This window comes from Lutjanus erythropterus, chromosome 23 (genome assembly GCF_056507025.1).
Source record: "Lutjanus erythropterus isolate fLutEry1 chromosome 23, fLutEry1.hap2, whole genome shotgun sequence".
Classification (NCBI taxonomy): Eukaryota; Metazoa; Chordata; class Actinopteri; order Lutjaniformes; family Lutjanidae; genus Lutjanus; species Lutjanus erythropterus.
Genome location: NC_139339.1, coordinates 20,118,905 through 20,146,301, shown reverse-complemented (window position 1 = coordinate 20,146,301; position 27,397 = coordinate 20,118,905). Strand labels below are relative to the sequence as shown.

Here is a 27,397-nt window from a genome sequence, read left to right as displayed (position 1 = left end):
CTGCGCATCCAGGTTACTGACCAAACCACGATGCTGGTGCAAACAATCTATTACTTCCCAAGTGCATATGGAAAGTTTGGTGTCACTTTTGCCTGCATGTGTGAAAATATTTTCTCAGTCATGATTTAACAATAGAAACATCATCCAAACACACCGCCATTGTTGCTGTGTATACACTGGATTATCTTTTTTTGTGGTTGATTTTAGGGTTTTCTCAGTCTTGTCTGGGTACACTCTTTGACCTCATGTTCCATAGCATCTGTCCAAACAAACAGAGGCTGAAGACAAAACAATCTGCTTGGAGTGCTTCTACGGTGTTAAAAAAAGTTTCCCTGTGGTGCTCCTCAGTTTGAGAATCCAAATTTTATAATTATTAAAGAACTCTGAGGCACTCAAGAGAGCAGCGATTTAAAAAGCCTTTATTAACTCATGGCTGTTTAATAGCAGTTAAACACATGCCTGCGTGTTTTAGCCATTAAGGCCCTCCAAAACAGCTATGAGTTAATAAAAGCTTTTTAAATTGCTATCCTCTTGAGTGCCTCAGATTTCTTCAACAATACTAGAGAGCTGCCAGTATTAGGTGCATTTATTTTATTACTGTACAGACAGTGAGGTCATTGTGTAAAAGCAGCCCTGCAGATAAGATGATGGATTAGAGGAAGGACTGTGGTTTAATAATCGTTTGAAGAATCGATTGATTGCATTATCTAAGCTGACAGATTGATGAAGCAGGAGATAAGAATATGTTTATGTGTATTTGTTTGTGTGTGTGTGCATGAGGTGATTTACCAATTGAGTCTCTTGTGACCTACTGGAGATGATGGGTCTCAAGAAGCTGGAGACTTTCCTGAGACGGAATCGAACAAAGCGTGTCTGAGAGCGCAACACGCACACACGTTTAAATGGACACACCGTGCAGAAGATTCCCCTGATGCATCAACCCACAGCGTCAATTCCACCCGTCCCATTCTGTCCAGTCAATCCAGTACATTACCACAATCAATATAAGAGGTCCTCATCTGCTGTACTCTGGTGTGTCTTTGCTGTGTTCACTGTTTGCACAGTTTTGTGATTCAGGCCCAGTTTGAAACCCCTTTGAAAAACGCAGCATGAGGTGCAGCTAAAAGCTCCCCTTCAGCTGAAAGAGAGACGGCCTCTCAGCACCAGGCTCTGCTCTCTACACACTGCTGACAATGTGCCACTTTACCACACGCCACTGCTAATCAATAGCACTACATTACTATAGAAACAACATGGATCAACACCCCAGTGTTGGCTTTTGTGTACAGTACATTTGTGTTGTGGCACATTTAGTTTGTACATGGCTGTGGGTGTTGTGGGTTTGTGTAGGTGTTAATTTCCATCAGCAGAGATAAGAAATCTGAACCACTTTGTCAAAACCATATAATTGTATCTCATGAAAAATGATCCTCTAGCATGTATAATATTGCTGTCTTTGTAAAATAGTAATTCTGTTTGTCATGTTGTCCATGCACAAGCACTGTGAATAACTTCCAGTGGTACTTTGTGCTCTTGAAGTATTCAATCCCAATCCCAGCATGACAGACTGAAAGGCGTTTAGAAAATCTCTTGGAAAATATCCCTGGGCAACGGGCATGAGTCAGCGCGTAAGTTTTCTTTTCATGTTTTCAACACCATGCTTGTTGTATCTGCATGTAAGTGTGTATTTAACCATGTGCCTGTGTGTTCTTCCCCTCAGACAGAAAGATGAAGCCTGTCCAAGATGGCCGCCTTTATCTGAGCACCAGGTGTTCCAGGGGAGAAGTCACCAAGCAGCAGAGGTGGGAAGTAACAATGTACAAAAACTTAATTACTGTATTTAAGCAGCCTAGATGGATAAGACAAAAATACATAAAAAAAAAAGGTTGGAACCCCAGGTTTTTTAATTGAAGTTGTATTTTATGCTTTGAGTACATTTCAGAGCTTTTACTTTTTCACTTAAATAAAGAAGTTGAATCAGTTCTCCTTTGTTATATGTATCTATCTTGTATCTGTACTTTGCCACCCCTGTCAAGTAGCACAGCAAACAGGAGTTCATATAAGGTGAGACCACACACACACCGGTGCCAGATAGCTGTTGCCCGTTGACTGATGTTTGAGAGGAAACATGACTACATCTGATGGCCTCTACTGAGGAAATCACCCTAACCTCTAAGAAATTAAAACAAGGAAAACTGGAACCAAAGACGGAAATGAAACCAGATTAGATCAAACCATGACCTTCCATCAGTCTTCTGTTATAGACCTCGAACTCGCACATCCTTCATGCCGCCGCTGCTTCACTACGCACTGAACTGCAGTAGATGTCTCAGAAGGGAGTGGAATCCTCTAATTCACAATAAAACAGAGGGGTTTAGATTGTTGTGCCACAGATTGTGTAAGAGAAGTTCATTTGTGCATAATTGCAGTGAATTATATTGCCGTGACTGTCTGCACATTAAATATTAATCGTCTCAGACTGCTGCCCTTATGTTGCTGATCTCCACTAAATGGAACACTTTACACAGACGCCATTTGTCACAGTTATTTGCTGTCATCTCATATTTGGTCCCCTGCTAAAAGTAGCTCCCTCCTAACTGCGTCTTTGTTCAACGCTCCGGTATCAACAAAGTGACATTTTGGATGTGAAGGCAGAGGTAATTTTTATTTATTAATCTCTTTGAGATAATCAAGCTTTCTGTTTTCCTTCAACTCTTATTTATCCGAGAAAGGTTGACTGAGCACACTCCTGCTGTACAGCAGCACGAGTCTGCACTTCCAGACTCTTCACATCACAGAAGTACTCCACCAAACTCCTCTGCTATTGGAGGTGACAAGCTCCACCAGAGCAGTTAGAGGCTGAGTACTGTGCAGAAGAAAATCTTACTCAGATTTTTCCACCTGGTTCAAGGAGCACACCGTCTAGTACAAAACTCCACAAGTACTTTTTTTTTCTCCAGTCTGAAAGATCCATGAAAGACATGCTCAGTAGATTACGGACACAATCTGTAGTCAATGACTTCCTCAATTATTTGGTGAAAAATAGGATAAAGAAGTTTGGCTGCTGACTTAATGACCTTAATTACCATTTTGATGAATCACCTCTGCTTTTGTACAGTTAGTTCCTTTGATCCTCTTCACTCAGCTGCATTACAGGGGGTGAGTTTTCTGTCCTTGGCTTTAGACATCAATAAGCACTTTCGTCTTTATTCTTTTTTAATACTTACATACTCAAAATGTTTCATTTTTTATGGAATAAAAAAGTAACAAAGTTGGATTTCTGTGAAGTGACTAGAATCGAACAGGCGGATCAGTTAGTTTCTTACACCTTTTATTTCACTGTCAGGTCATCTACATCAACAGGTCGACCCAATTTGCAATAAAACATGTCTCAAAGGATTAGTTTGGTTTATTTGAGGTGAGGTTGTATGAGATACCTATCTATAGTCAATGTGTTACTTACAGAAGATGATTGTCGGTACGCCCCCAGTTTGGAGAGGCATCAGGAGTGACAGTGTAGGAAGCTAAGCAATGAACTGTTGTGGACAGGGTCTGCAGCAAAACATATTTTTGCCACTTAAAACACTATATTTAGAATATTTTTCCTGCTTTACTTTGCTGTCAGACAGCCGTTTCTGATGGGAAGCCCCTGTTATAAGCTAAAATCAGTCATTTTACCTACCTGCTGCCTCGATCTGTTAGTTTGTTTGTGTTATTGTGTGACGTCTGTGTTTTAAAAGGTTTGTACAAATTCACCAAGTCACACAATAACACAAACAGCCTAACCAATCAAGTCAGTGGTAGACCAGCAACTCCTGTGTTCTTTGAGGTAAAACTACTGATTTCACTGATGGAGTCTGGTGGGTTTGTGGAGAGCAATATTTTGTTAGGGGGACATTTTGAAGTTGCTTTTGTTGCTGACCCTGTCCACAGCAGCATTACTTAGCTTCTTACACCTGTACCCCTATTGCTTCTCCAAACTGGGGGCGTGCAGACCACCATCACTGACTAGGAATAAGTACTACCTCACTTCAAGTGATCTCAACTATCCCCTTGAAAATGACAGTCACATTAATTCACTGACCACATTGCAATAATGGACTGTAATAGTAATTCTGAATTATGAGCAACAAAGATTATCATTTAATAAAATGCTTTAGAGGCAGTCAGTGGGTCAGAATTAGACTTCACTTAACAGATCATGCAGCTCCAACACACCTACATCAGTATGCACAGATTTTATAAACTCATCCATTTCATATGGGACCTCTGACTGACCCTGTTTTTGCCTTAAATTAAAAGCTGTGAATGGTGCTAATTGCTAAAAATTAATAGACATAGGTGTGACTGATCTTGACACGGTGAGCTATGTCCCACATGTTTTACAGCTTAATTTTATACACAACCAGTGCTGCTGTTTTCTACTGTTAGGTCCATCAGCAGCATGCAGCCTGAGCTGTTATCAGTTCCTCTTAATGACTAAAGAGATCATGACAAGAAAAATGTTCTATGACATGTTTGTGTTGTTGCAGGTATCCAGTGTTTTGTCAGAATCTGAATGTGGTGGCGACTCTTGAGCAAGTCAGGAACAACCTGCACATAGTTCTCTATATGAGCTCAGTGGGAGAGCCCTTCAGGTAGGTTCTGATAATGTTTCTTGCAGCACACTGTGTACCGAATCAGCTGGACCCGGGCCTGTCACCAGTGCACATCGCGTGCTCCCCCCATTACGCACCCCTCGACCTCCCCAAATTAATTTTCAAGTATAAAGGGAAAAAAAAAAAGTCTGATTAACAGTTGCTGCATCCACTGTGACGTGTGAAAATTCAGTGTTGAGGAAGGTTTTCACTGACCGCTGGTGATTGATGTGCCATTAATAAAGGTCGAGCTGGTCCTGAGGAGCTTTCACACACACACACAGACACGCCACAGTCAGACACAGCCACAGGAGGGAGAAGTGCTGAGAGTGGTGAAACAACCCCCAGGTAGGTGAGATGGGGTTTTTCTGTCCCATTTCACTCCACCTCTCCTTGTCCCTGTCACCCATGATATTTTTTGTTTAACTTATTGTGAGCAGTGCAAGCTTTCTAGATGGTTTCCTGTAATATTTTTTATGTGCTTCCTGTAGTCATTTGTCTGCAGGCCTGTTGATCTGTTGTGGCAGGAAGGTTTGCACAGGAATTAACACAATATAGTTCAAAGGCAGCTTTCAAAACTAATAATTTTGTCATAAGTGACGACTGTCAGTTTAGCGAAGTAGTGATGACTTATATTTCTTGGGGTGTATTCATTTCTAGCTTGTCTAGACCAGTTGTTTCAAAGCCTGGAGCATTTTACCCTCAGGTTTGGTTTGTTTGAGCATATGTGAACACAGCAATCACACTTGGACGTGGGGCAAAACAAGCCTAGATAGACCAGACAGAATGGTGTTGGCCCACCTCCACATGAACTCTGAGGCAGTTTGTCTGCAGACAGGATGCAGTCGACCCTACCACCTGAAACATCTGGCTCGTGCATTGCCTGCTGGGACGCTCTTTCACGTTGGTGCGTCTATCTGTTTTACCTGATGTGCCGTCTGAAAAACAATTGTTGTGTGAGTGTGCCGTGGTATGCACTAGAGTTGGGCGATATGTTAAAATTCTCTACACAGACCATTTTCACTCCAGCAACCAGCAACTGGCGATATTTTCATCCAGAACCATGGTTCAGTTAGACCCGGATTCAGGCCACCTCTTTCCACCAAACCAGAGTCTGGCTTTTTGGTCCGGAGGAGGTTTCACACCTGTAAGTTTGATCCGGATCAAACTGAAAAGTCCAAAAGTCCTAGACATGCATAAATGTCAAAAATAACATGACATCGAAACACGATGGGAGTCTTGCATGAGGGTCATGATACCACAGCCACTCACAAAATTAAATTAAAATCAGTTCCTCCCTGGATTCCATCCAACAATATCTATAAAAAGAAATAAATGAAATAAAATGGAATTATCCACAAAATTTCCATCATTTCCCATTATCGTTTTAATGATTAATTAACACTTAAAAAATAAACAGGACTGGCTGGAACACAACATTTTCCTGCCTCCGCATTTTTTTCTCTCATCTTCTTCTCTCTTTGCTGTTGCTGTTCTCTCTTGTTTCACACTGTTCTGACCTGCAGTCCTCAATGAGTACATTAACACAGATGAATAGCCCTGCTTGTACAACCATAATTAGAGCAGAAAATTTCATCTGCTAATGTGTTTGGCTAGGTACTCACTGCACATACACCAACTTCCAAGCCGTCGACACACTGGTTTATGAAAAGGAGCACAGTATGAATCACAGTGCGCTGCTTCTAAGCTGAAGAGCCTCAGCACTTAATGGCACTCTTCAGCTTCCCTCCAGGAGCTGTATATGGATTGTTGCTGTAACAACAAGGGATTACATGTGGGCATTGTATATCTCTGATATATTGTGAGGCGCTTTGATAATCTGGTAAAAAAAAAAAAAAATCTGCTCACAGGTAAACAACTCTCCTTCACCACCGTAAAGTATATAAAAGTCTTCTGAATAAAAGTAAGCAGCAAACAAAGACGCACACTTGAACGCCTCACAATAGGTTTTTCTGATTAGTTGGTAGGAGGTTGAATGATGTTTGCCACCTCAAGTGATATCAGCACGAAGCTGGCTCTGGTTGTGAGGAGCAACACTCTGATCTACAGCAGACACTGGAAAACAGATACCAGAATTATATTATTCAAATAGTGTCAACAGTCAGTCTTACAAATTGTACAAATTAGTGCTGGGGTCTCAAACTCAAACTGACTGATGGTATTATCATCTCATAGTGAGGCCACTTCAACATTCAAATACTGCAAGCAAGAACAATGTTTCTAAAATGACAAAGTTTCCCATTACTGACATATTTTCACCACACTTTATTTTAAAAAGTGCAAACAGCAGTTTCTATACATTGTTACATACATGAGTTAGCTGTGCTTTTGACACAAACTCAGAAACTCTTCTGTCACTTCGAATTGGTCGCTAATACAGCTAATGAAAATGGTTAGCTGTGTTGTTGTTGGCTTTCTCGGATCTGTGGCAGATCATAAACGTCACCTGAGAACTTGCTAATCGGCTCTGCCACTGTTTGCCAGCTGAGAAATATAGTTGAACAAGCTATTCTTTTCCGGACACGGCATATCAGCCAATGGCAATATGTAATCCTTCAGAAACACATGCATACAATAATTAATCACTGTAATTATTACCAGCCATGATAGTGTGTGGCTGCTATTGAGTTCACCTTGTGAGTCTGTGTGTGTGTGTGTGTGTGTGTCATAGCAAAACATGGTCCGAGAAACACTTAATGTAGTGGCAACTACCGCAGACACAGTTCTGAGTAGGTGTTTAAATGTTTGTTGTGATTTGTCATCACGATAATAGTTTGAAGATTGGTGTGGTCTAAGCAAGGATGTTGCAAGTAGGGGACATGTAAAGCACTACTTTCTGTGAAATTAGGTAAAATTCAATATGCGTTGCTTTATGAATGCGCTCAGTGCTGCATAAAATGTCACAATGTTTTTAAGTGGAAACAGTGCTTCTTTGAATGTTTTATTGTATACTGTTTGTTGTCTTCTCGGGGATTTTGCTCTTGTGAGCATTTTCTCGATTGTAACAGTAATGCTGTTTTAATGAATTAAAAATGGATATAATTGAAAGACACTAGTGTTCTTACTTCCCTCAGATACATGTAATTATGGCCCACAGTTCTTCTCAGCAGCTTCTCAATATTACATTGAGGACAGTGGGTCGTGTCTCGCCATGAATCAGTGTGTTAATGGCTGATTGACGCTTGGTGTCGAGCAAATGAGGTCTAGTAAGCTGGGTGATGCTGTAGCGAAGACCTGAGGCTCGTTGTAATTGGAAATGACAGGGTGGATGCTGTGGCAGAGAGGGGTCAGCAGCTTGCACACACACAGACGTACAGTAGCACACACATTTTTCATTCTTCATTCTCGCTCTTCCCTGTTGTCACATCCGCACACACACACACACACACACACACGTTCTTTCTCACTGAACACCTCTTTCCCTCTGTCTTTTTCTGATTCACTCACTCACACTCACGGCCTGGTTGTAATTAGTGGCACAGGGTAGTGGTCACACATAATGCTGCTAATTGGGCTGGCAGGCACCATTACCCAGAGCTAATCACCATTCTCTGGGTGACGAGGCGTCCTGGCCCTCTGACCACTAGCTGCTAGCAGGATCCATATCACATTGCCAGAGCTCAGGGAGCCCTGCTACACCAATTAACCAGCTAAACTCACTGACTCACTCTGAAGGTCTCGAGCAAAGTCCGCTTTACCATATTTTTTGACAGCGCTTTTGAATCGGGTCATGCTGCTTAAGGCTAGCCGGTGTTCTTACTCATCTGTGACATCTAACCAACTGCAGGGCAGACTGTTCTGAAAGTCTCCTCATCCTCACCTGCACTACTTGACAGATAATTGGGATCGTTATCCCCATTTGGATGGAATTTAAATAGGATTAGATGTGTGTTGGATGTGTGTTTGCTAACAGGAACTGCCTCTGTCAGTACCCAGTCCTAGTCAACTGCACCAGACTGGTTCTGTGAGGGGTCCAAGGATGTCCTGCAGTCTGCTGTCTTTTAATCCTTCACTCTTAAGTCATGTTTCCACTGCATGAAACTTTCTCAAGGGACCTGGAACCTTTAGGAGAAAGTCAGTGCATTTCCACCACAGGGACCAGGATCTAAATTAATTTCCAGGGATGTTATTTTGCACTACAAAAAGTCCCAGCCATCACTTTTCAAACATGATGTCATTTGCCTTATCTTTCACGTGTCTAGATCACAGTGAAAACATAGACAGGCTGGAGGAACTTTTTAGTTCCTTTGAAAAAGTTGTTCCTGGCACTCAAGGTTCCAGGTAATTAGGGTGGAAACATGGATTTAGATGTAAAGGTGATACCTAGAAAAATAAAGGGTTCTTCATCATGTCCCCATAGGGGAGGACTTTTTGGTTCCTGGTAGGACCTTTTACAAAGGATCCATTTGGAACCCTTTCAGGGCTCCTATCAAATTGGCTCTGGATATTGAACCAGTTGCATTCAGCAACCTTGGTGCTATCCAGTGACCCAGCTCTCACTGAGTTGAGTAGAACCATTTTTATCAAGAATTTCATCAACAGAGTGCTGCACAACGCTCAACAACCTGTAGAATATGTCCACTTTGCTTCCCAAGGAAAAACTGTTTTGTTTTGTTTTTTATTCCAGCTGGGAACCAACCTTTCAGGTTCCAAACCAATTTATTTTTGGTGGAAAGGCTTAGAACTCATTGAGATTAGTTGCTTGAACTGGAACAGGGACAGTTCCATGTTGGTGGAAAAGGCCTCTCAGAGAGTTCAAACTAGAACCCAGAATAAAGGGTTATACCTACTGTAGGTTCTACCCAGAGCTCCCTATAAGAGGCTCTTCAGAGAACCTCTGCTATGGTGTAATGAAAGGGTTCTGGGTATTCTATCTAGAACCTTCTGAGGGTGCTATCAAAAAACCATCCAGTGATTGTCTTTATATCCCAAAAGTTTTGTCTAGAACCCACCTAGGAGATTCTACTTATAACCCTTTTATGTGCCCAGGACTTAGAGACAAACCCAGGAGGTTCTACAGAGAACCTTTTTATATTATGGTACAAAAATGACAGTATTTCAATAAAAAGGTTATTTGGATGAAAAAGGTTCTTAATGGATCCCTCAGTCTTATAGACGCTTTTCTTTTTAAAAATACAGGTTCTTCAGAAACAAATGGTTCTGGGTAGAACCTCAACTCTTTAGGAAGAAATCTTTTTAGTGTTCCTCTGGCATGATGAGGCCTTTAGGAGCCCTGTGAAATTCATCCTTTCCATCAGAGCATTAAGGAGAGCCAACCTGTGAGAGCAGCAGCCTTTGAATTGGAGACAGACAGAGAGACAGAGGGAGGCAGCAGTAACCCGAACATGGCTGAACAGGAACAGAGAGCTTGTTTCTTCTTTCCACATCAGGAGGCTTTCATTTTTGTGCCCATTAAACATGACCCGACTTTAATTGCATTTGCAAGCCTCTGGACCAGACCTCATTTCAAATGAGGGTTTTCAGCCCTTTTCTGCAATGCTTGATTTAGCTTTGGCTGTCTTGTAATGTCAGAGAACAGTACCCTTCTATTTTTATTGTTTTCATAATGGTTTCATTAGTTAAAATGGTTTTTTGCAAACAGTTAATTTGGATAAACATATTCAGTTACTCAGAATGGGCTTTGTTGTTATTTTCTCAGTCTTATGACTTTCCATTTATTGTGACCCAAGTGACCACCCAATTTACCTCACTTACAAGTTGCTGTAGAAAATCAGTTTCCTGGGCCCCGTTTTGAAACATCAGTTCATCCTTGAAAACATTTCTTCCAACACTTACATTTTCCCACCAGTCTTTCAAAACAGCATTGAAGAGCTCTGTCCGTGGTGCTGAAAAGGATGATGAAACTATTTTCAAGGTACGAGGTAGATTTATTTATCATTATAAAACGCAGGGTTATTTGATGATATTAAGTTGTAGTTCCCTCTTTTGCTGCGCACAGAAAACAGCATTAAAATTATATACAGATTAGTTGATGAAATAATAAGTCATAGAAATAAAAATAAAACAGACAATTTCTCATGGTTAGAGTGCTAAGGATGAATTAAGCAGTGTCACAGCCTGAGGGAAGAAACTGCTCTTCAGTCTCGCGGTACGGCCACAAATACTTCTGTATGATGGCAGCAGGGTGAAGAGGCTGTGGCTTGTGTGGGTATTGTCTTTTCATATCATTTTGGCTCTGCACAGCCACCTCACCTCCCTCATCTCACTGATGCTCAGTAGATGGATGCCAATTATGTTCTGGGCGGTTTTACTCGCCCACTGCTTGGTCCTCCTGTCCTGGGCCATTGACATCTCATGCCAGTTTATGATGTTTCCAATCAGGATGCTTTCTATCGCTTTGTGGTTGAAGTTGACAAGAAGATGGCTCGTGGATTGCGCCTTTTTAAGCTTACTTAAGAAATACAGCTGTTTCTGAGCCTACTTTACCATGGTGTGATGTCCATGACAGGATCTCTGTGATGTTGATTCCCAGGAACATCTCAGCAGCTCCACTGATGTAGATGGGGTGGGGGGGTTGTCTTTGCCTCCTTTCTATGAGAATCAACAATCATCTGCAAGACTGTTGATTTCTTCCCTATATGAAGTTTCATTGTTGCTTGAAATCCATCTGATAATGGCGGTGTCATCTGAAGACTGTAGTCATATCTTAAAGATCGAGTTTTTCATATTCTACATGTTAGGAAATAGTTGTTGAAAACATGTGAAAACATGTAGAAATGAATTCTGGAGTTAGACAGACTTGTACAAATCGGAATGCATTGTACAGCCTTCTATAAGTGTATTCAAAGCTACACTGCTTTTGGAAACAACCACATTTTGTTCTGTGATGCTCTCTGGGTGTTAGATTTATCAGACTGGAACTTGCCTGGTCAGTTTTAACATGGATGTTATTCATCATTTGCAGATAATGGGGTGACCTTATGTCAAACTGAGTTGGAGAAAGAATGGAGAGAAATCACAGAAAATCTCTTTTTAAAGTTTCTTCTCTCAGGCCTTTTGCAGTTTGAGTTCTCTCGTCAGTCACTTTACAGTCGCCACCTGTCTGACTTCAGCTAATCTTCCTCTGTGGATAAATGGCTCTATTCAATTCACTAAACACCTGTCTATGTTACAATCGCTGTGTCACTCATCTGATTTTGTGTGCGCGTGTGTGTGTGCTTATGTGTGTCTGTCCAGGCTGCTGGCACAGAAACGCAGTAAATTGGAGGAGCAGGTGAGCAAGCTGCGTAACGGCCTTTTCAAGATCACTGACACGCGGGAGAAGGTGGAGGCCATGTCTGTAGAGCTGGAGGAGGCCAAGAAGCAGGTGGCCGAGTTCCAGAGACAGTGTGACAAGTACCTGTCTGTCAATTTACAGCAGAAGATAGAGGCTGACGAGATGCAGAAGGTAAGCCAAGACTTGCATAGTACAGCTTGGATTGACTCGACCAGACTTCTTTTTTGGTTTTTCATTTGGATAGTGCCTGTTTTTTTGTGGTTTAGGTTCCAAGTGATCTGAGCAGATACTAAAAGGTGGCATGAAAACACGTAATCAATCTGGCTGTAAATGTACAGTGTAGGTTACAATTAGTTATCATTCTCTAGACCGAATCCAAGCTGCTGTGTGCTGGAAAAACACACTATGACAATTGGCTTCACCTATGTTGAGGGTGTACTATCTCCAATGGAAAACAAAATACTTGGCATCAAAATCCAGTAGAGTCGTGTTTAACTGTACCATGCAGTGGCTGTGGATAGTACCCTGCCATGTTACCTGTCCTGTATTGGACATTGAGTTTACTCTGTGATCACTGTGGCAAAAAAAGACTTACAGAAATAAGACTGTGCTTTTTACACAATATTACAAGGCCATAGGCCAGGGATGTGTCACTGCATTTCTTTTTTTTTTTTTTGACTGTGAAGAACCTCTCTTGTGTTGCTGAAAAAAAAAAACATCACTGGTTTGAAAAATGTGAATATGCTTGTATGCTATGTGCTAGGCTTACCTGTGTTGAAAACATAACCAAATTTTGAAGATGTTTTAAAGGCGTTCATTGGGGACCTGTAAAAGTGACATATATGTAGTCATGTCTTAAGTTACCTAATATTAGCACAATGCTAACATTGGGTTTTCTGTTAAACACAGACAATGATAGCACATAGCACTGACCTATTTAAGTACAGGAAACAGCAGCAGAGAAAGCTGACCAAGGTTTTTCTGCATATCAAGATTGCTCATCTGTTATTGGAGGACATGGTGAAAAGGGTCCAGCAGGAATATATGGTTCGGACCACCAACCCTGTGATCGCTCTGTCACCACTGGCACCCCCTCATCCAGAACCTTCACCAAATCAAAATTTTAACTTGTTTAATATTGTTGGTTTATAGCCAAATACTTGTAAGATTAGTCCCACAACTCAACTTTGTGAATAACACTAATTAGCAAATGTTAGCATGCTAACGTGCTAAAATGTATGTTAGCATTCTAGTGTTAGCATTTAGCTTGAATCACTGCCTAAGCCACTAGCCTGGCTGTAGACTCTCAATGACACTGTTTAATATACACAACATAGAACAGCACTTTCCAGAGTTCACCAACTCTGCCTCATCACTTTAAGGCAGCATAGTCGCTGAAGCTGAGAAGCCCTGAAAAGATTTGTATTCATATTCAGTGTGGCCAGCTCTGGATGAACAGCCACATAATGAAATGTTTTTTTCTTCAACAGAGTCTTGACAAGGGCAAGGCAAATCTGTGAGTCTTTGTCATATTCTTAAGGAGAATCCTCTCAGCATTCATAAAGAAAAGTCTTACAGATACGAATGGCAAAAGGACTTTCCTGCAACTGAAAAGTGGATGTCCTCTTCAGAGGTCAAAGAAGCCAAAATGTAAAGAGTGGCCAGCAGAGTTTGTTCATCTGAGGGTGTGGACGTCCTTTTACCAGAAAAAGTGCATGTATTGAAACGTTATTCACAAAGAAGTATCCCCTGTTGTGATTCATGTACCTATTTTCTGTCCTTCCTCATTTGCTGGAGTCTCTGAATAAAACAGACATGACAAAGATCAAGTCCCATGGCTGCCCCCAAGCACTGGTACAGACAGTGATGCAGGCCATCATGATCCTCCAGGGCAAAGAGCCCACCTGGGCGGAGGCCAAGAGCCAGCTGGGAGGAGAGAGACGGCAGCAGGATGAAGGGATGAATAAAGGAAGGAAATTGAAAGGAGCAATGCAGGGAGACAGAGCCATTTGGGCCTGACAGAGAGGAGATTGGGAGTGTGGCAAAGAAACAGAGAAAATGGGAGAACGAAAGTGCCCTAAAAATGAACGCAGTCAAACCTGACAAGTACAGATTGTGTACAGTCGCACCATGCATAGAGAGAAACAGGTGGGGAAAGGTCGGATGATTTGTGGTGTTTTCAACCCGGGGTTCAATTTTTGCAGTCTTCATTTGCATATCATGGCTGAATTGTTGAATTGAGGCCATTATCTCTGTAGGAGTAGAAGCAAAAATGTCAGCTGAATGATTGGCTTAAATTAGGATTGCATTTGTTGAACTCATTGGTGCTGATTTGTATTTTTGCCCCTGGGAGCCCAAATTAAGTGACTACCATCAAGGTGATGATTGTCACAAAATCACTTTTATTGCACTTGCTTTAGTAACGTAATGTAACAGAAATTCTGTCGTCCGTCTGACGTAGACCCAAAAAACCTTTTATAACAGGCTACATGAGTGGTTCCCAACCTTTTTCACGTCTTCTATGATTTAATAAACTGATGACCCCTGACTTTCTATAGCATTGACTTTCTGTATGGATTGTTCATATTTTACAAAGGGTTTAACCTGAGCCATGATATACCAAACGATAAAAAACTAATAAAAGAGAGACTAAAAGATAATTTCTCTGTCAACTGCATATTTGTCTTGTGCTTGACACAAAACTATTTTGAATCTTTAAAATGCTCCTTTCCATCCCCATTTCTGTGGATTGGAACCACAGCCTATTTTTATTTGGATATATATTTATATTTTTCTCTCTCCTAAGAGGATTACAGCAGGTGAAAATTCACTGTAAAGACACTGAGATTCAAAGTCGCACATTTCACAATATCACCTTAAGACCATTTTTTAATTAGATGCTGCTTACAAAAGAAGAGATGTGATTTATGGAGAAATATAATTTTCTCAAGTGCCGCAAAATATAATGAAGTTTGCTAGCACACAGGTGAAATGTCTCCCCTCTGACTCACTGAGCTAAATTTTCATCTTGATGATCACAGTCGTGTAACGAAAGAGCTGTTGGAAAAAATAGATAAAAACACATAAAACACAAAGCACAAGGGTGATTTGGGGAGATCACAGGGAAGGTCACAAAACAAGAAAACATTTCTCTCCTTATGAGAACGAATCAGATTAGGAAATTAATCAAACTGATAGTTACAAAAGAAAACAGAGGAAAAAAAAAACATTTGCAGCGTTCCCTTGTCTGTGCGCCCTTGAAATTTTTCACAGGTGAGGTAAACTTCATCAAAATGTTAATTAACTCTGACAAGGACAAAACACTGGACCTTGTGTTAAAGATGATCAGCCAGAATTGTTTGTTTTCATTGGTCAAATAGATCATACTGTAGATAACACACACACACACTGCGCCTTGCTCTCTGTCGACTCTCTCCTCAGGTACCAGAGTTAAGGAGCCCCGTGGCCACAGCAGTGAGGGACTGGAGCCTCGAGGACCTGCCCTTTGACACATTCTCAGCTGAGTCATCGGTCAGCACTTCTGCACACAAGTTGTTATTAAAGGTCTATTGACTGAGATTAGATGTAGTCCAGTGAGCACACTAAAGCAAAGACACTTTGAAATTAAGCAAACAGAGCGTCCACTGTTGCACTCGGAGTCACTTTGGCCTTCCTGCGGTTGTTGTCAACAGTACGAGTGATGATGATGACGATGTCAAACAGTTATCAAACTGCAAACATGCCGCCTACAGCTCTATAACTGTAGGCATCGGAGTCCTTGAAATATGCTCTAATATTCTGTCCTTTGGAGTGACAGCAAGTCGGCGAACAGAGGAGAGAAATTGAACAAAACAGTTTAAATAACTGTGTGTCTCTGTTGTCTGATGATGACTATATTTTTGCTTACTCTGCGCACTGGGTATTTTTGCATAAGGTTTTTGCTACATTTGGCTTTGTTTTCATTTATTGCTATCATGCATTCTGTGTAAAGGTTTTATACACAAATTAGGAAGTTTACTTACCGCAGTGACAATATTCCCACAGCTAAAAAACTTAGCAGCAAGTTATCAGTCTGGCAGTAAATGTAGCGTAAAGGTTATAATGTGTAAGTTAATAAACACTGCAGCTTCTTAAGACCAAAGTCTGGTTAGTCCTGAAGTAAGCTGAGCACGAATGGCTAACCTTATGCGAATGCTAATGCTAGCGTTGTACCTTTGCAACCTCAGCTCTGATACGAAAATATCCCTTCCAGATGTTTTGTAATGCAGCCTTGAACCGCAGCATCTTTTTGGACATGTTTTTTTGTCTACTGTAGTCATTTATCAAATTTTTTTCCATTTTTTTCCAACAGTTATTGTTGTTAGCATGTTGTTAATCGCCCACTGGCAATCCCAAAATGCTTTGGGTTGAGTCTATCAACCAGAGAAGTGCATTATGGTGTTCCTGACTTGTGTGTGACAGCACTCATCCATAGAAGTATTAATGAGATTGACTCTGCAAGGTAAAATTTGCGGTGATGACAGTAATGAGCTCAACCCCGGGGCAGGAGTCACATGACTGCAGGAATGTGGTAATACATTTAATGGTGAAGCCCTTTTTCAAACATAAGTTGTCGTGATGAAGTTGTGTTGCTGTCTCCTGTTTCAAGATGGCAGCTGATGGTGGACCTTTACAGCCGAGCTTTGAATAGCATCAAAGCGATGAAGATGAGGATCAAAAGTTTTGACTCAGCCAGTGTGCTAATGAGGCCAGTCTAGACATTAATATCGTTCTGTCTTTAGTGTGGGAGCAAAATCATGGATTTTTAAGTGTCCACATGGGAAATGCAGGGAATATTATTTAAATCTTCCATTGAGGACATGGTCTGCAGTACACAAGAGAAATGTCAGTCTGATTATTATTTATTTGTGCCAGTAAAGTACATTCAGTTCAATTCTATTCAGCTGTATTGTCATTAACTCAGTAAATGAAAAAGAAGGGCTGTGGCCTTACCAAGACAGTACAGGAGAAGGAGTACAAAGGGACATACGTGGCATAAAATAAGATAAAATAGAATAGAATAAATTAAAATCAGATGAAGGAACGAGAATAGCAGTGTTTTATGATCTGGCAATGGCAATGTAAGCATAAAGTAATGAAAAAAAGTGCACTGTATGTGTAAAGCAGCATTAAAATATGGCAGTAGCGCGAGAGAGAGTCATCAGGGGAGTTAGGTGGGTTCAGATGGATAACAGCTTGGGGGAAGTAGCTGTTTCTCAGAGTACGAGTACAGGCTCTGAGGTTTTCATAGTGCCTACCAGAGACCAGCCAAGTCCCCAACAGCTGTAAAGGAGGTTAGCATCACCTAAGCCTGTAAATGAACTGGAAAAAGAGCAAAAGAGTCGCTGCGTCCTGCGTGTGGCTATATTGAAACTGCAATCCATTGATGTTGGCAGTAATTTTCATCAACTTTACTACATTTACCAGCTATTTCAGTTTTAACAGCAGTACAGGTAGGGTGCAATTTCAAATTTCAATAGCAGGTTAGTTGAGTCTGGCAGACTGAGGGTTAAATAAATTAATTAATAAGATTTAGTTTTGGGTGTGTGCCACAAATGTAGTATTAACACAGGTTTATGTGAGTAGTGTGGAGTGAAAGCAGCTGTGTGAAAGCCTGAGCCTCAGTGTTCTCTCTCGATATCACTCCATCTCATGAGCCTGTATTAAAGTATAATGCAAAGTAAAGTTTGTCTTTCTCTTGTTGCTGTTGGTGCTCCTTGGTTGACTGTAGTTGAGCACACACCTTCAAGTCACATGACTTGGAATCGAGTCAGACTCAAGTCATTAATTTGTCTTGACTTGCAACTCGACCTGGACTTAATCACCAGTAATTATTCACCTCACTTGGACTTGAGCCTTTTGACTTGAAAATACTTGATACCTTCCCCAAAAGCCAAAAGATTATGTAGTGTGTTATTTAAAAAATGCCACAAATCAATTCATTTCCCTCGATTTCCTGAATGCACAACACTGACTTGGTCCCACCTCTGGCACACTGACTAAGATTGTGTGGCATGTACAAAAAAAAGTGGAAAAGCCTTTACTATCTGGCCTACTTGGTTGCTGTTTTGTGTTACACTTCAGTCAGACCCAAGTAAAACTTTGACATGTACAACTTAGTTGGTGCCTCCTGTAGGGCAACTCTATATCTGTTTTCCCGTGGCTGCATATTTCCATTGACTTTCTATGCACCTGTAAATTTTGCTTTGCATTGTGTGATGCTACTGAAGGGCATTTTCTGCATTTGTTATTTAGCAACCTAGAGCAGGTTTATACCCAGTGTGAGCAACTGAGGAGCAACAAATCGAAGACTTGGAGCAGTGGAAGGTTTTTACAGAATGCTTTGTGCAGGGAGCAGAAACTGCTGCAGCTTCAATCTGTTCCTTCACCACACTTTCCACTTTGAAACATTTTAGCCTCAAACATTAACAGGTTGAGGGAAGCAATCAGTGTATTGAAAACATGAGAACATGAGCCCATGTACCGACATTTTTAATGGAAAACAGATTGTCTTGAACTCTTATCAACTGGGGCATTGCAGAGAAGTGCATTATGGTCATATTTTAGGAAAGCTCTTGATATTTGAAAGGATTCACTTTGACTGGATATCAGATAAGCCATCAGTAGTGGAAAGCCAGGGAGAGCTACAAAGAAAGTTTACAGGAGCTAATATACCCTTCCTGTTTTCCAAACTACTGTGACTTCTGTTTTCCCTTTCTTTCCCAACTCCTTCTAAACTTAACTTGTTTCATGTGTGTGTACATGGTCTATGTGTTTGTGTGTGTGTGTGTGTGTCATTTCCTCTTGTCTGTAGCTGCACCTATATTGAGCACTTTATTTCAGGAACAAGAGCTCAATCAAAATAAAAAATACCTCATTAAATCAAATTAGCTCATTTTGAAATTCCCAATCTTGAAATTGATGGTTTAAAGATTTCACAGTTTGTATAACAATGCAAATGTGTAATTTCCACTTATATTCTATTGTCGCCTCTCTGAAGATTTCCAAATGATGCTGGGTGTTTTGCCCATTTGATTTCTCCACAACTAATCGAACATTAGATCCCAAAGCAGTAAAACAAAAGGCCCTATCTTGTGTCTGTCACAAAGCAGTGCACAGCCCAGCGCATTTGTCAGTGCTAGTTTTACACCGACACAGCTGTCATTTTCACAGCCAGTGCCCACATTGCTTAAGTAGTACTAGCGTCCATCTGTTCAGCCATGGGTGCATCTTAAAATGAGGTGTGGTCAGGCCCATTGTTGTCACATAGCTATTTTGAGGCAGCAGAACATGATGACACCATTGACCAGGAAAACCTGGTTTTAAGTCAATGACGCAGTATTTTCCTGCTATTTAAAGGATGCATTATTCTTATCCATAAACATAGACCATGTCCACAGTGCACTTACACTCTGCTTATAGGGCACTGCATTTATTCCTTGGGTCATAAAAATGAACACTCTGATGATGTGTTGCATGTGGTGGTGGCTCTCCATAAAGATAGCTGGTGTGTGCATTTTAACACAACACACAACAGCACAACTTCAGTGACACTGCACCTAAGGTATCATTTAAAGAAGCTTCTCAAATCATTAAATCATCTTTAAAATTATGTCAAGCAGTGCAGTTTTTGTAGGTGATTTACTTTTGTTTCCTAGAATGATTTAATGATTAAGTTTATTTTCAGTCTTTTTTAAAAGTTTCAATGTAGACAGTGATGCCAATGCAGCAAATATTGTTAATATTTAAGCAGCAAAACTAAAAACTTAGTTAAAAACTTGACCGGACAGGGGAAACTCTCTACAGGAAATATTTTTTTCAGCAGCTTTGATGGAAATCAGAATTTATACGACTGTTTTACTCTGAACCGTTTCACTGTATGAGCTTTGACAGACACACCTGCCTTTTGAGGAGAATGGGAGGAGACACTCTAAATGGTTTAATTCATGCTACGCCCAAAACACACCTATGATTAATTAAGAGACTAAATACAACCCCTTTGTGCCTTGTGGCTTAGTTTTCACCCTGATTATGCGCTGTTTAACTATCAAAAGTGCAGTTGGCCACACCCTAAATGCTCATGAACCATGCACTTTAAACCAGGAATTCTCAACCACAAGGGTGTGGCCCATTGGTGGGGTTCACAGTGCCATCTAGTGGGCCCCCGGTGGCATGGTACAGTCTAGTGGTTAGATTAAAATTTTAAAAAAGGGACAATTTTTATATCCAAATGTTCCAAAGAATTCACAGAAATAAAAAAAAAATCAGTCACCAGTTTTAATATAACCACATCAATCCAGACATTAGTTCAAGATATCAGTTTGGATCACCAATATACCACCATATCACATGTAAACAGGCAAAAACTGTGCCCCTGATGTAAAGAAAAGGTTCATCAGATACCAAAATTAAAGGTTTTCTTTCACTCACAGTCTAGAGATAAGAATTTTACTTGTTTCCTGATGCTCTTGCTGATCAGGCAACAAGCATGTGACTATAATTTATTAGCAGTAGGTCAGACACTTAACTTTTGTGGGTGAGAGTTAAGTTGTCAAAAAATAATGATTGGACCCTTAAATAATCATTTTGTTTAGTGATCATCTCCACATTTGTGAAACCGGCTTGTGTAGCTGTAGTCACTGTTACATTTAGTCAACAAAGTGCCTGTGTTGTGTGAGACAAAGGCGGCTGCAGAGATTTATGTACTATCAGAGAGAGAGTGAGAGGGCTGGACAAAGGAGAATGAGTGAGTAAGTCACCTCACTATTTTTCCATCCCGATCTTTAGGTCATCGCTGTTCTCCTTCTCCTCCCTCTTTTCAAAATGTCCTTCATCTACGCAGAACCTCTCCTCTACCTCCTTTCTTTTCTCTAGCCAATTTCTTCCCAGTGCGTGCCATTCAGACAGTTTCTTCCTAGTTTGCCTTTCTGACCTTTCTTTCTCTTTCTCTCCCTCTCTCTGGGTCTTTGCTCTGCTTCATTGCTCCCACTTCATTCAGCTGCCAGTTCACAATGTAGCCACAGTGTGACATTTAGGGACAATTGAGTTGTGGCAGTTATAGATTGCGACTGCGGCGTTTCAGAGTGACGTATTTGTCTAATAGCCGAGTCGTCTGTTCCTTCTGACTCACTGATAATCAATGACCCTCTCTGTTTCTTTGTCCATCCATATTCTCATCTATTGAGGTAAGAGCAGAAGTAGATATATTGCTGAAACTCGCACTGCCACTCATGTGAATGTGAAAATGAACGCACTCTACAGAGGCAGCTGTGTGGACTTTTCCAGTACTTAAACTAAAGCAAATACACAAGAAAATAGCACTTTTTAAATTAGTCTTTTTGTTGCCACTTCACCTACACTTTGTATGGTTTTGTGCAAAGCTTGCAGTTTGATGTTCTCTGCAACAGGTGATAAAAAAAAAAACATCCACAACATCACTGGTACGGAGCATCAGTGATATCAGAAGGTGAGATGCCTGCACAACCTGCTGTCATCAGGCAGGAGGAGATGCAGAAGTATCCACTGCTGTACCACCAAACTGAAGAGCAGTTTCCTCCCTCAGGCTGTGAGTCTGCTTAATCCATCCTCAGCCACTCCTCCACATAAATTATTCTGTTCTATATTTTGTTTATCTCTTCAGCCAATCCAATCAATCAATCAAAGAGGGGAACTACATGGAAATCTCATTATACAGGATTGTAAAAGATAAATAAATCATCTTGTATCCTTGTATTCTTGAAGGGATTGAGAGAGGGTGAGAAGGAAGGCGATGAGGAAGGGAAAGGAGGAGTTTGGGGAAAGTTTCAGAGAGGGCGAGGAAGAGTGCAGAAAAAGGGAGAAGGTTGACAGATTGAGTGGAGGTGAAGCTGCAAGAATTGGTTGAAAAAGAGTGAAAATAGAAGCAGGAGAAGGAAGTGGGGGAGGAGAGGTGGAAGAGTTAATAAAAAATGTCAAGTCAGTGGATGACCTGAGGGAAAAGTTAGATGGAATGAAAGAGATTGGGCAGGATATTATCCAATCCTTTAAAAAAAAAGTATGTATGGATGACTTGTCTGGGTAGTTAAATGCTTGTAAAATGTTTTGGTAATCTCATAATTTAATTTCTATATGCATATGCACAGTTGAGTATGCTGCCAACTGTTGACTGTGACAGATTTAGTGCTAGAGAAATCTAAGCATGTAAGTGTTAATTGGATGTAAAGAGGATAAAAATTTGTATTTCTTAAGTACCCAGCGTGCATTGCTAGAATATAGAGCCCTACACATTGTGTCTGAGTTTCTCAGCCACCATATGTTCTTCTACATGGTCAACAGGGAAGAGTGAGATGAGTTTTTGCAATCTGCAAGCTCACTGCTGGATGCAATTAAATCCTACACACTGGGCCTTGAGTTTCAGTGGTCACAAAACTTGTGCAAAACGAGAAAGGCCCTATTTAGAGCCGGTGTTTGGTTTATCTGTTCTGGGTTGCTGTAGACACAAGGCGGTGTAACATGGTAGCCATGGTAACAATTCTTATTTTCAGGTGTTTATACACCAACAAACACTTACTAATGGATATTATATTCCATGTCTGCCATATTCTGTCAATAAGTCACTGTAAATCTTACACTCTGGACCTTTAAAGGTGATCTAATCAATATTTATACTTAAACAATGGGTCAAGTGACTTTGGGTAATGTGAAAGGGATCACTCATGATGATCTGGATGACAAAAACACAACTCCAAATGAATGTAACCAAGGTGCTAAAGGTGCTAATATGTCAATACTGTGTTTTAACAGCTTGTTTTCTGTCCCCATTTGACCCAAAAAATCAATTAATTTATCATTAAAGCAAGAAGTGAGATCTTGGCCGGACGGACGGACGGACGGACGGACGGACAGACAGACAGACAGACAGACAGACAGACAGACAGACAGATAGATAGATAGATAGATAGATAGATAGATAGATAGATAGATAGATAGATATGGAAAACGATTGTTCTTAATGTTTGTAATTATCTATCTATGTATTATGTTTTTTGTCTGGACAGTAGGAGGACAGGAAAAGATGAAGGGGAAATTAACAAAAGAGGGGCTGTGCTGACAGAGTGTTGAACATATAAGGAGTATGAGAAGAAGAGGGAGAAAGAAGATAAGTGAAGGAGGATGGAGGGCGAGGAATGGCAAGGAGCCGCAGCAGGAGGATGTATGGGGAAGGAAGAGGGAGGAGAGAAAAGAAAAGGTGGGGAAAAGGGGGACTGATTGAAGATCAAAAGGAGTGCTGAGGTCAGTAGAAAAATAGTTTAAAAAGCTGAGGACAGCGATGAACAGGAAGAGGAGAGCTCGGGGAGGATAAGTAAACATTTGATTATAAATTTGTGAGACATGAAATGTAAATCTCAAGAAACAAATGAAGACTGTACTCACAGGGTGATCTGTTACAGAGTTTTTATAGACTGTTCAACATAGATACATTTCCCAAACTCACTGTAAAATAGGAACAGTAATTCACCTGCGAATTGTTATACAGACTATTGACTCAAAATGAAAAAGACTTGCAAACTCTACAACCCCAGAACACAGACCAAAGACTCAGAAGAGAATGACTATTTAACACAGCTGGGTATTGTAGAAGTGTTCTGTGGAGGTGGAGAGTAGACTAGAGCAAGACTAATTTCCACTGCAGCAATGCTGACGGATGGACTAAAGGAACCTTATTTTACCCTATAAATTTTTTATTCCTAGATCCTCCAAACTATTAGCTGCTTCCCCTTTGTTCCTTTTCTCTGCCTCTCTACCTTTCTTTCTTTCCCCTCGCTCAACCTCTCCTAAGCTCTCTGCTGGGATCAAACTTTTAGAATAGCTCTGACTTTGTTCTAAGTCAGCTTGTTCTTAAAATTAGGTGAAAAACTTGGGCTCTTCCAGTATGAAATTACACCCACAAAGAGCACCATGACTGACCTTGAGTGCTAGTAATCCACCTGGTGGTACCTGTGTTGTATTTTATACTACATTTCTACAATTGAAGAGAAACTTGTTTGGGGGCAATTACAGTATCAGGCTTAAAATTTACTAATATTGTTTTGTGTGTGGGTTGGAGTTTTTATTTTGTGGTGGTTTATATTGCACTGGGATGTGTGGCTGGTTGATTTTAGCTTTTCAGTTTTGTTTTAAAAAAAATGATTGCTTACGATTTGTCAAAATGTAATATGTCCTGAGACAAACAGCAGTCTTATGTACCCAGATGCAGTGGCACCAGATTGTGTCTTTGATCAAGAAGATTTACATGAATGCTGATTAAACTCTGTAGAGACAAAATGAGTCATGAAATTAAGACGTTTCAGATATAACTTTGTGGAACTGTGGAGAATAAAGTATCCTACTGATTTTGGAAACACAGTAAAATAAGCCTTTACATTTACAGAACATTTAGTGTGTGTTTGGAGCTATGATAGACTGAATAAAATAGGGATGCACCAATACTGATACCAGCATCGGGTATTGGTCTGATATTGTCCTCACGTACTCATACTCATACTCAAAACTACTCTGATACCCCACACCCGATACCACGACACAAGCAAACATCTAAAGATCTAACACGATGCAGAGTTCAAGAAATGTGCTGATGCTTACCTTCCTTTCTTGGTTGCACCATCACTATCAGTGAGAGACTCGCTGTCCTCAACATCATCCACTAATTACCGCAGCGACTTTGGAAACTCTCCATGAAGTTCCATGTAAGTCCATGTGAAATAAATGCACAGAGTGCACCTTTACACCACAGCCAGCTGCTCCAATGAGTCCCAGCAGGCGTAAACTAGTTGAATGCCTCGACTAATTAATCCGATGATGAAGAAAAAACGCTGCTGCCACCAGCCTGTAACCCTCTTTTCTTGGTAATAAGCTGCTACAACTTCTCTTTGTGTACTCTTCTTTATTCTCCACCAAAATGGCCTGACAGCACAGTACACGTAGCTTCAGTCTTTGGGGTTCACAGCAGGGTAAACAAAACTATTACGCACATGACACCACACTCATACCTGTCCCCCCTAAACAATGACAGGTAGGAACTAATTAGCTCTTAGACAAGAGGGACATGGAGAAGAAACATAAAGACTGCATATGTAACTTAAAATTCAAATACTAGTTAAAGTTCTGTAAATGATAATGAAATAATTATCATATCTAACACCATTTAACACACCACAGTAAACCTAATTCTTCTTCCATAATAATGTTTTGAAATTATTATACTGAAATATATCATGTACACAATAAACTGCACAGCTTAATAAGGTTATTGTAAGAACTGTAATGGCATTATTAAGTACTCGCAAGTACCTAAACGTAAGTACTTGTACTTGTACTTGGTCTGAAAAAAGTGGTCCCTAGAATAAAATATGTCTTTGGAACTTAGACTATATAAAAATGGCTCAAGTGTCTCTTCTTCCTGCCACAAAAATGCAATCCAAAATATCCCTGATATTGGTGCTGCCATGATGTGAAAATCCCTTTCTACAGCATTAAACAACTTATTCAAACCAAACTTACCAGAAAAATGAACTTTTGAACATACATCATTGTGATAAGAACTACATAAAACAACAGAAACATTCTTTGTGACAAATGATGTTTAATATGATTTATTTTAGTGTGATCCATGTCCCATCTGCTAACATAGAGGGGGTGGGATTTGTGACCTATACTGAAGCCAGCCACCAGGGGGCAATCAAGATGTTCTTCACTTTTGGTGTGATGTAATCCTAGACACTGAATCTCAACATTTTGGCTTGTGACCCCTTAAAATTAACATTTTTGTTTTTATTGTGAGCAACAAAAACTAAGATTGATTTTTTTTTCTTTGTTTTCTTTGAATAATTTCAGAGACCTGAAGATGTACAGTTATCTCATTATTCACATGGGGAGAAAACGCAAAGATAAGAGGAGAACACTCACAGAATGAAGGGGAATTTTTTTCCGCTTTTCTTCCTACAGTGTTTAACATCTCTCAACAGCTCAGATTTATGTTGTGACCCCTTGTGGAGGTCCTGCCATATAATCCTCATTACTCCTTTTGTGTTTCTGTAGGTGACAGTGTGCATGTATTTATCTTCCGCAGGTACACGTGTCGTGGTCTGTTTGAAATCTGCAAGCTGTTCTTCAGTTTCCAGATGTGTGCCAGCACAGATGAGCACAGCTTCTCCCTGCGAGCAGGACGCGTAAGAAAACACAGAACACACACAAACACCTTGTTTTCATCTTGTTTGATTTTAAATAATCCAACAGGACAAAGCTGTTATTTTCAAAGGCTTGGAACGCACTTAACGCCCCACAAGACATGCCATTGTGAATTCAAGTGTAGAACAGTGGGAAGTTATGCTTCCCCTTAAAAGCAGTTCCTTCATTCACACTGTTTGAAGATAACTTTTCCATAACTACCTTTTGTGCCAGTGAATTTCTCAGTATCCATTTGACAAGACTTACGCTGTATGATTGATGCGTTGTTTGATCTTGAACTGATGGATGGATTATTGGGATCGCCTGATGATTGATAGAGCAGCTCAGATGAACAGCGAGCTGGGGGACAACAAGGAACTTTTGCTTTGCCTCCAGGTTTCAATGTGTTGCTGGGGTTTTTTTGTTGTTTGGTGCTGCGGTAAGATTATTCTTCCCACTGTTAACAATAAAGTTAAAGTGAATTCAGGTGTGAGAGCAGGTGTGTGTTTGATAAAGACAGCTCGTGTGTGTCGGCGTCTTCATCATGCTTTTCCTGCTGTTTGAAGCTTTTGCTTAAGTGTGACACTAACAATCGAGAACAACTGTATGCCTTCTGTATTTGATTAAGAAAACAGTCCCCTGCGGTGTGTATATATTATACCCTGGTGATGATGAATACATGTCTTTTTCTCTGCTCTCTGTGACAACTGAGGATCTATTCATGGCTGCTTGACTGAAGAGACAGGAGAGCAAGAGAGTGTGTGGGTTTGTGGATATGTGTCACTCACTTCCGTTGCTTTATTCCATCACTGGGAATTAGATTTGACAAAGTTGAGCTCAATATTAATGTGATCACAGGAGGATTTTGCTGCTGCCAAGATTTCTGCTCCCTTCAGCTTCGAGTAGAGTCTAGTGTTTGTCTAGCTAAGTTAATGATGTAGGACCGTGATTCATGACTTGTATTGACTCACCCAGTTTGACAAAAGTTACATGGTTACATTTTTGGTTGCACTTATTTCTACAGTGCAATAAAAATAATAATAATAATGATACCTTTATTTATGTAGTACCTTCAAAACTTAGTTTACAAAGTGCTTTGACAGACAAAAAGAAAGAACAAGTCTAATAAGGGTCCAACTGTGAGAAATAACATAACATTTTAGTTTTCAACACAGTTCTTCTTTAGTCTAAAAGTCTAATAAGGCTCTAATAAAGAGTATAAAGAACATATTATTTCTAATTTGAGTCTTATTTGATA

At 40.4% G+C, this 27,397-nt stretch overlaps 1 protein-coding gene across 1 annotated transcript; it reads left to right on the top strand.

The window, feature by feature from the left end:
• The first annotated feature begins 1,616 nt into the window (after positions 1-1,616).
• On the top strand, positions 1,617-26,143 carry LOC146306091 (uncharacterized). Its single transcript, XM_084713174.1, has 6 exons — positions 1,617-1,620; positions 1,721-1,802; positions 4,533-4,637; positions 11,856-12,066; positions 15,337-15,426; positions 26,042-26,143. The coding sequence occupies exons 1-6, from the start codon at positions 1,617-1,619 to the stop codon at positions 26,063-26,065; spliced, it is 516 nt and encodes a 171-aa protein (XP_084569300.1). The 3' UTR covers positions 26,066-26,143.
• The last annotated feature ends 1,254 nt before the right edge of the window (positions 26,144-27,397 follow it).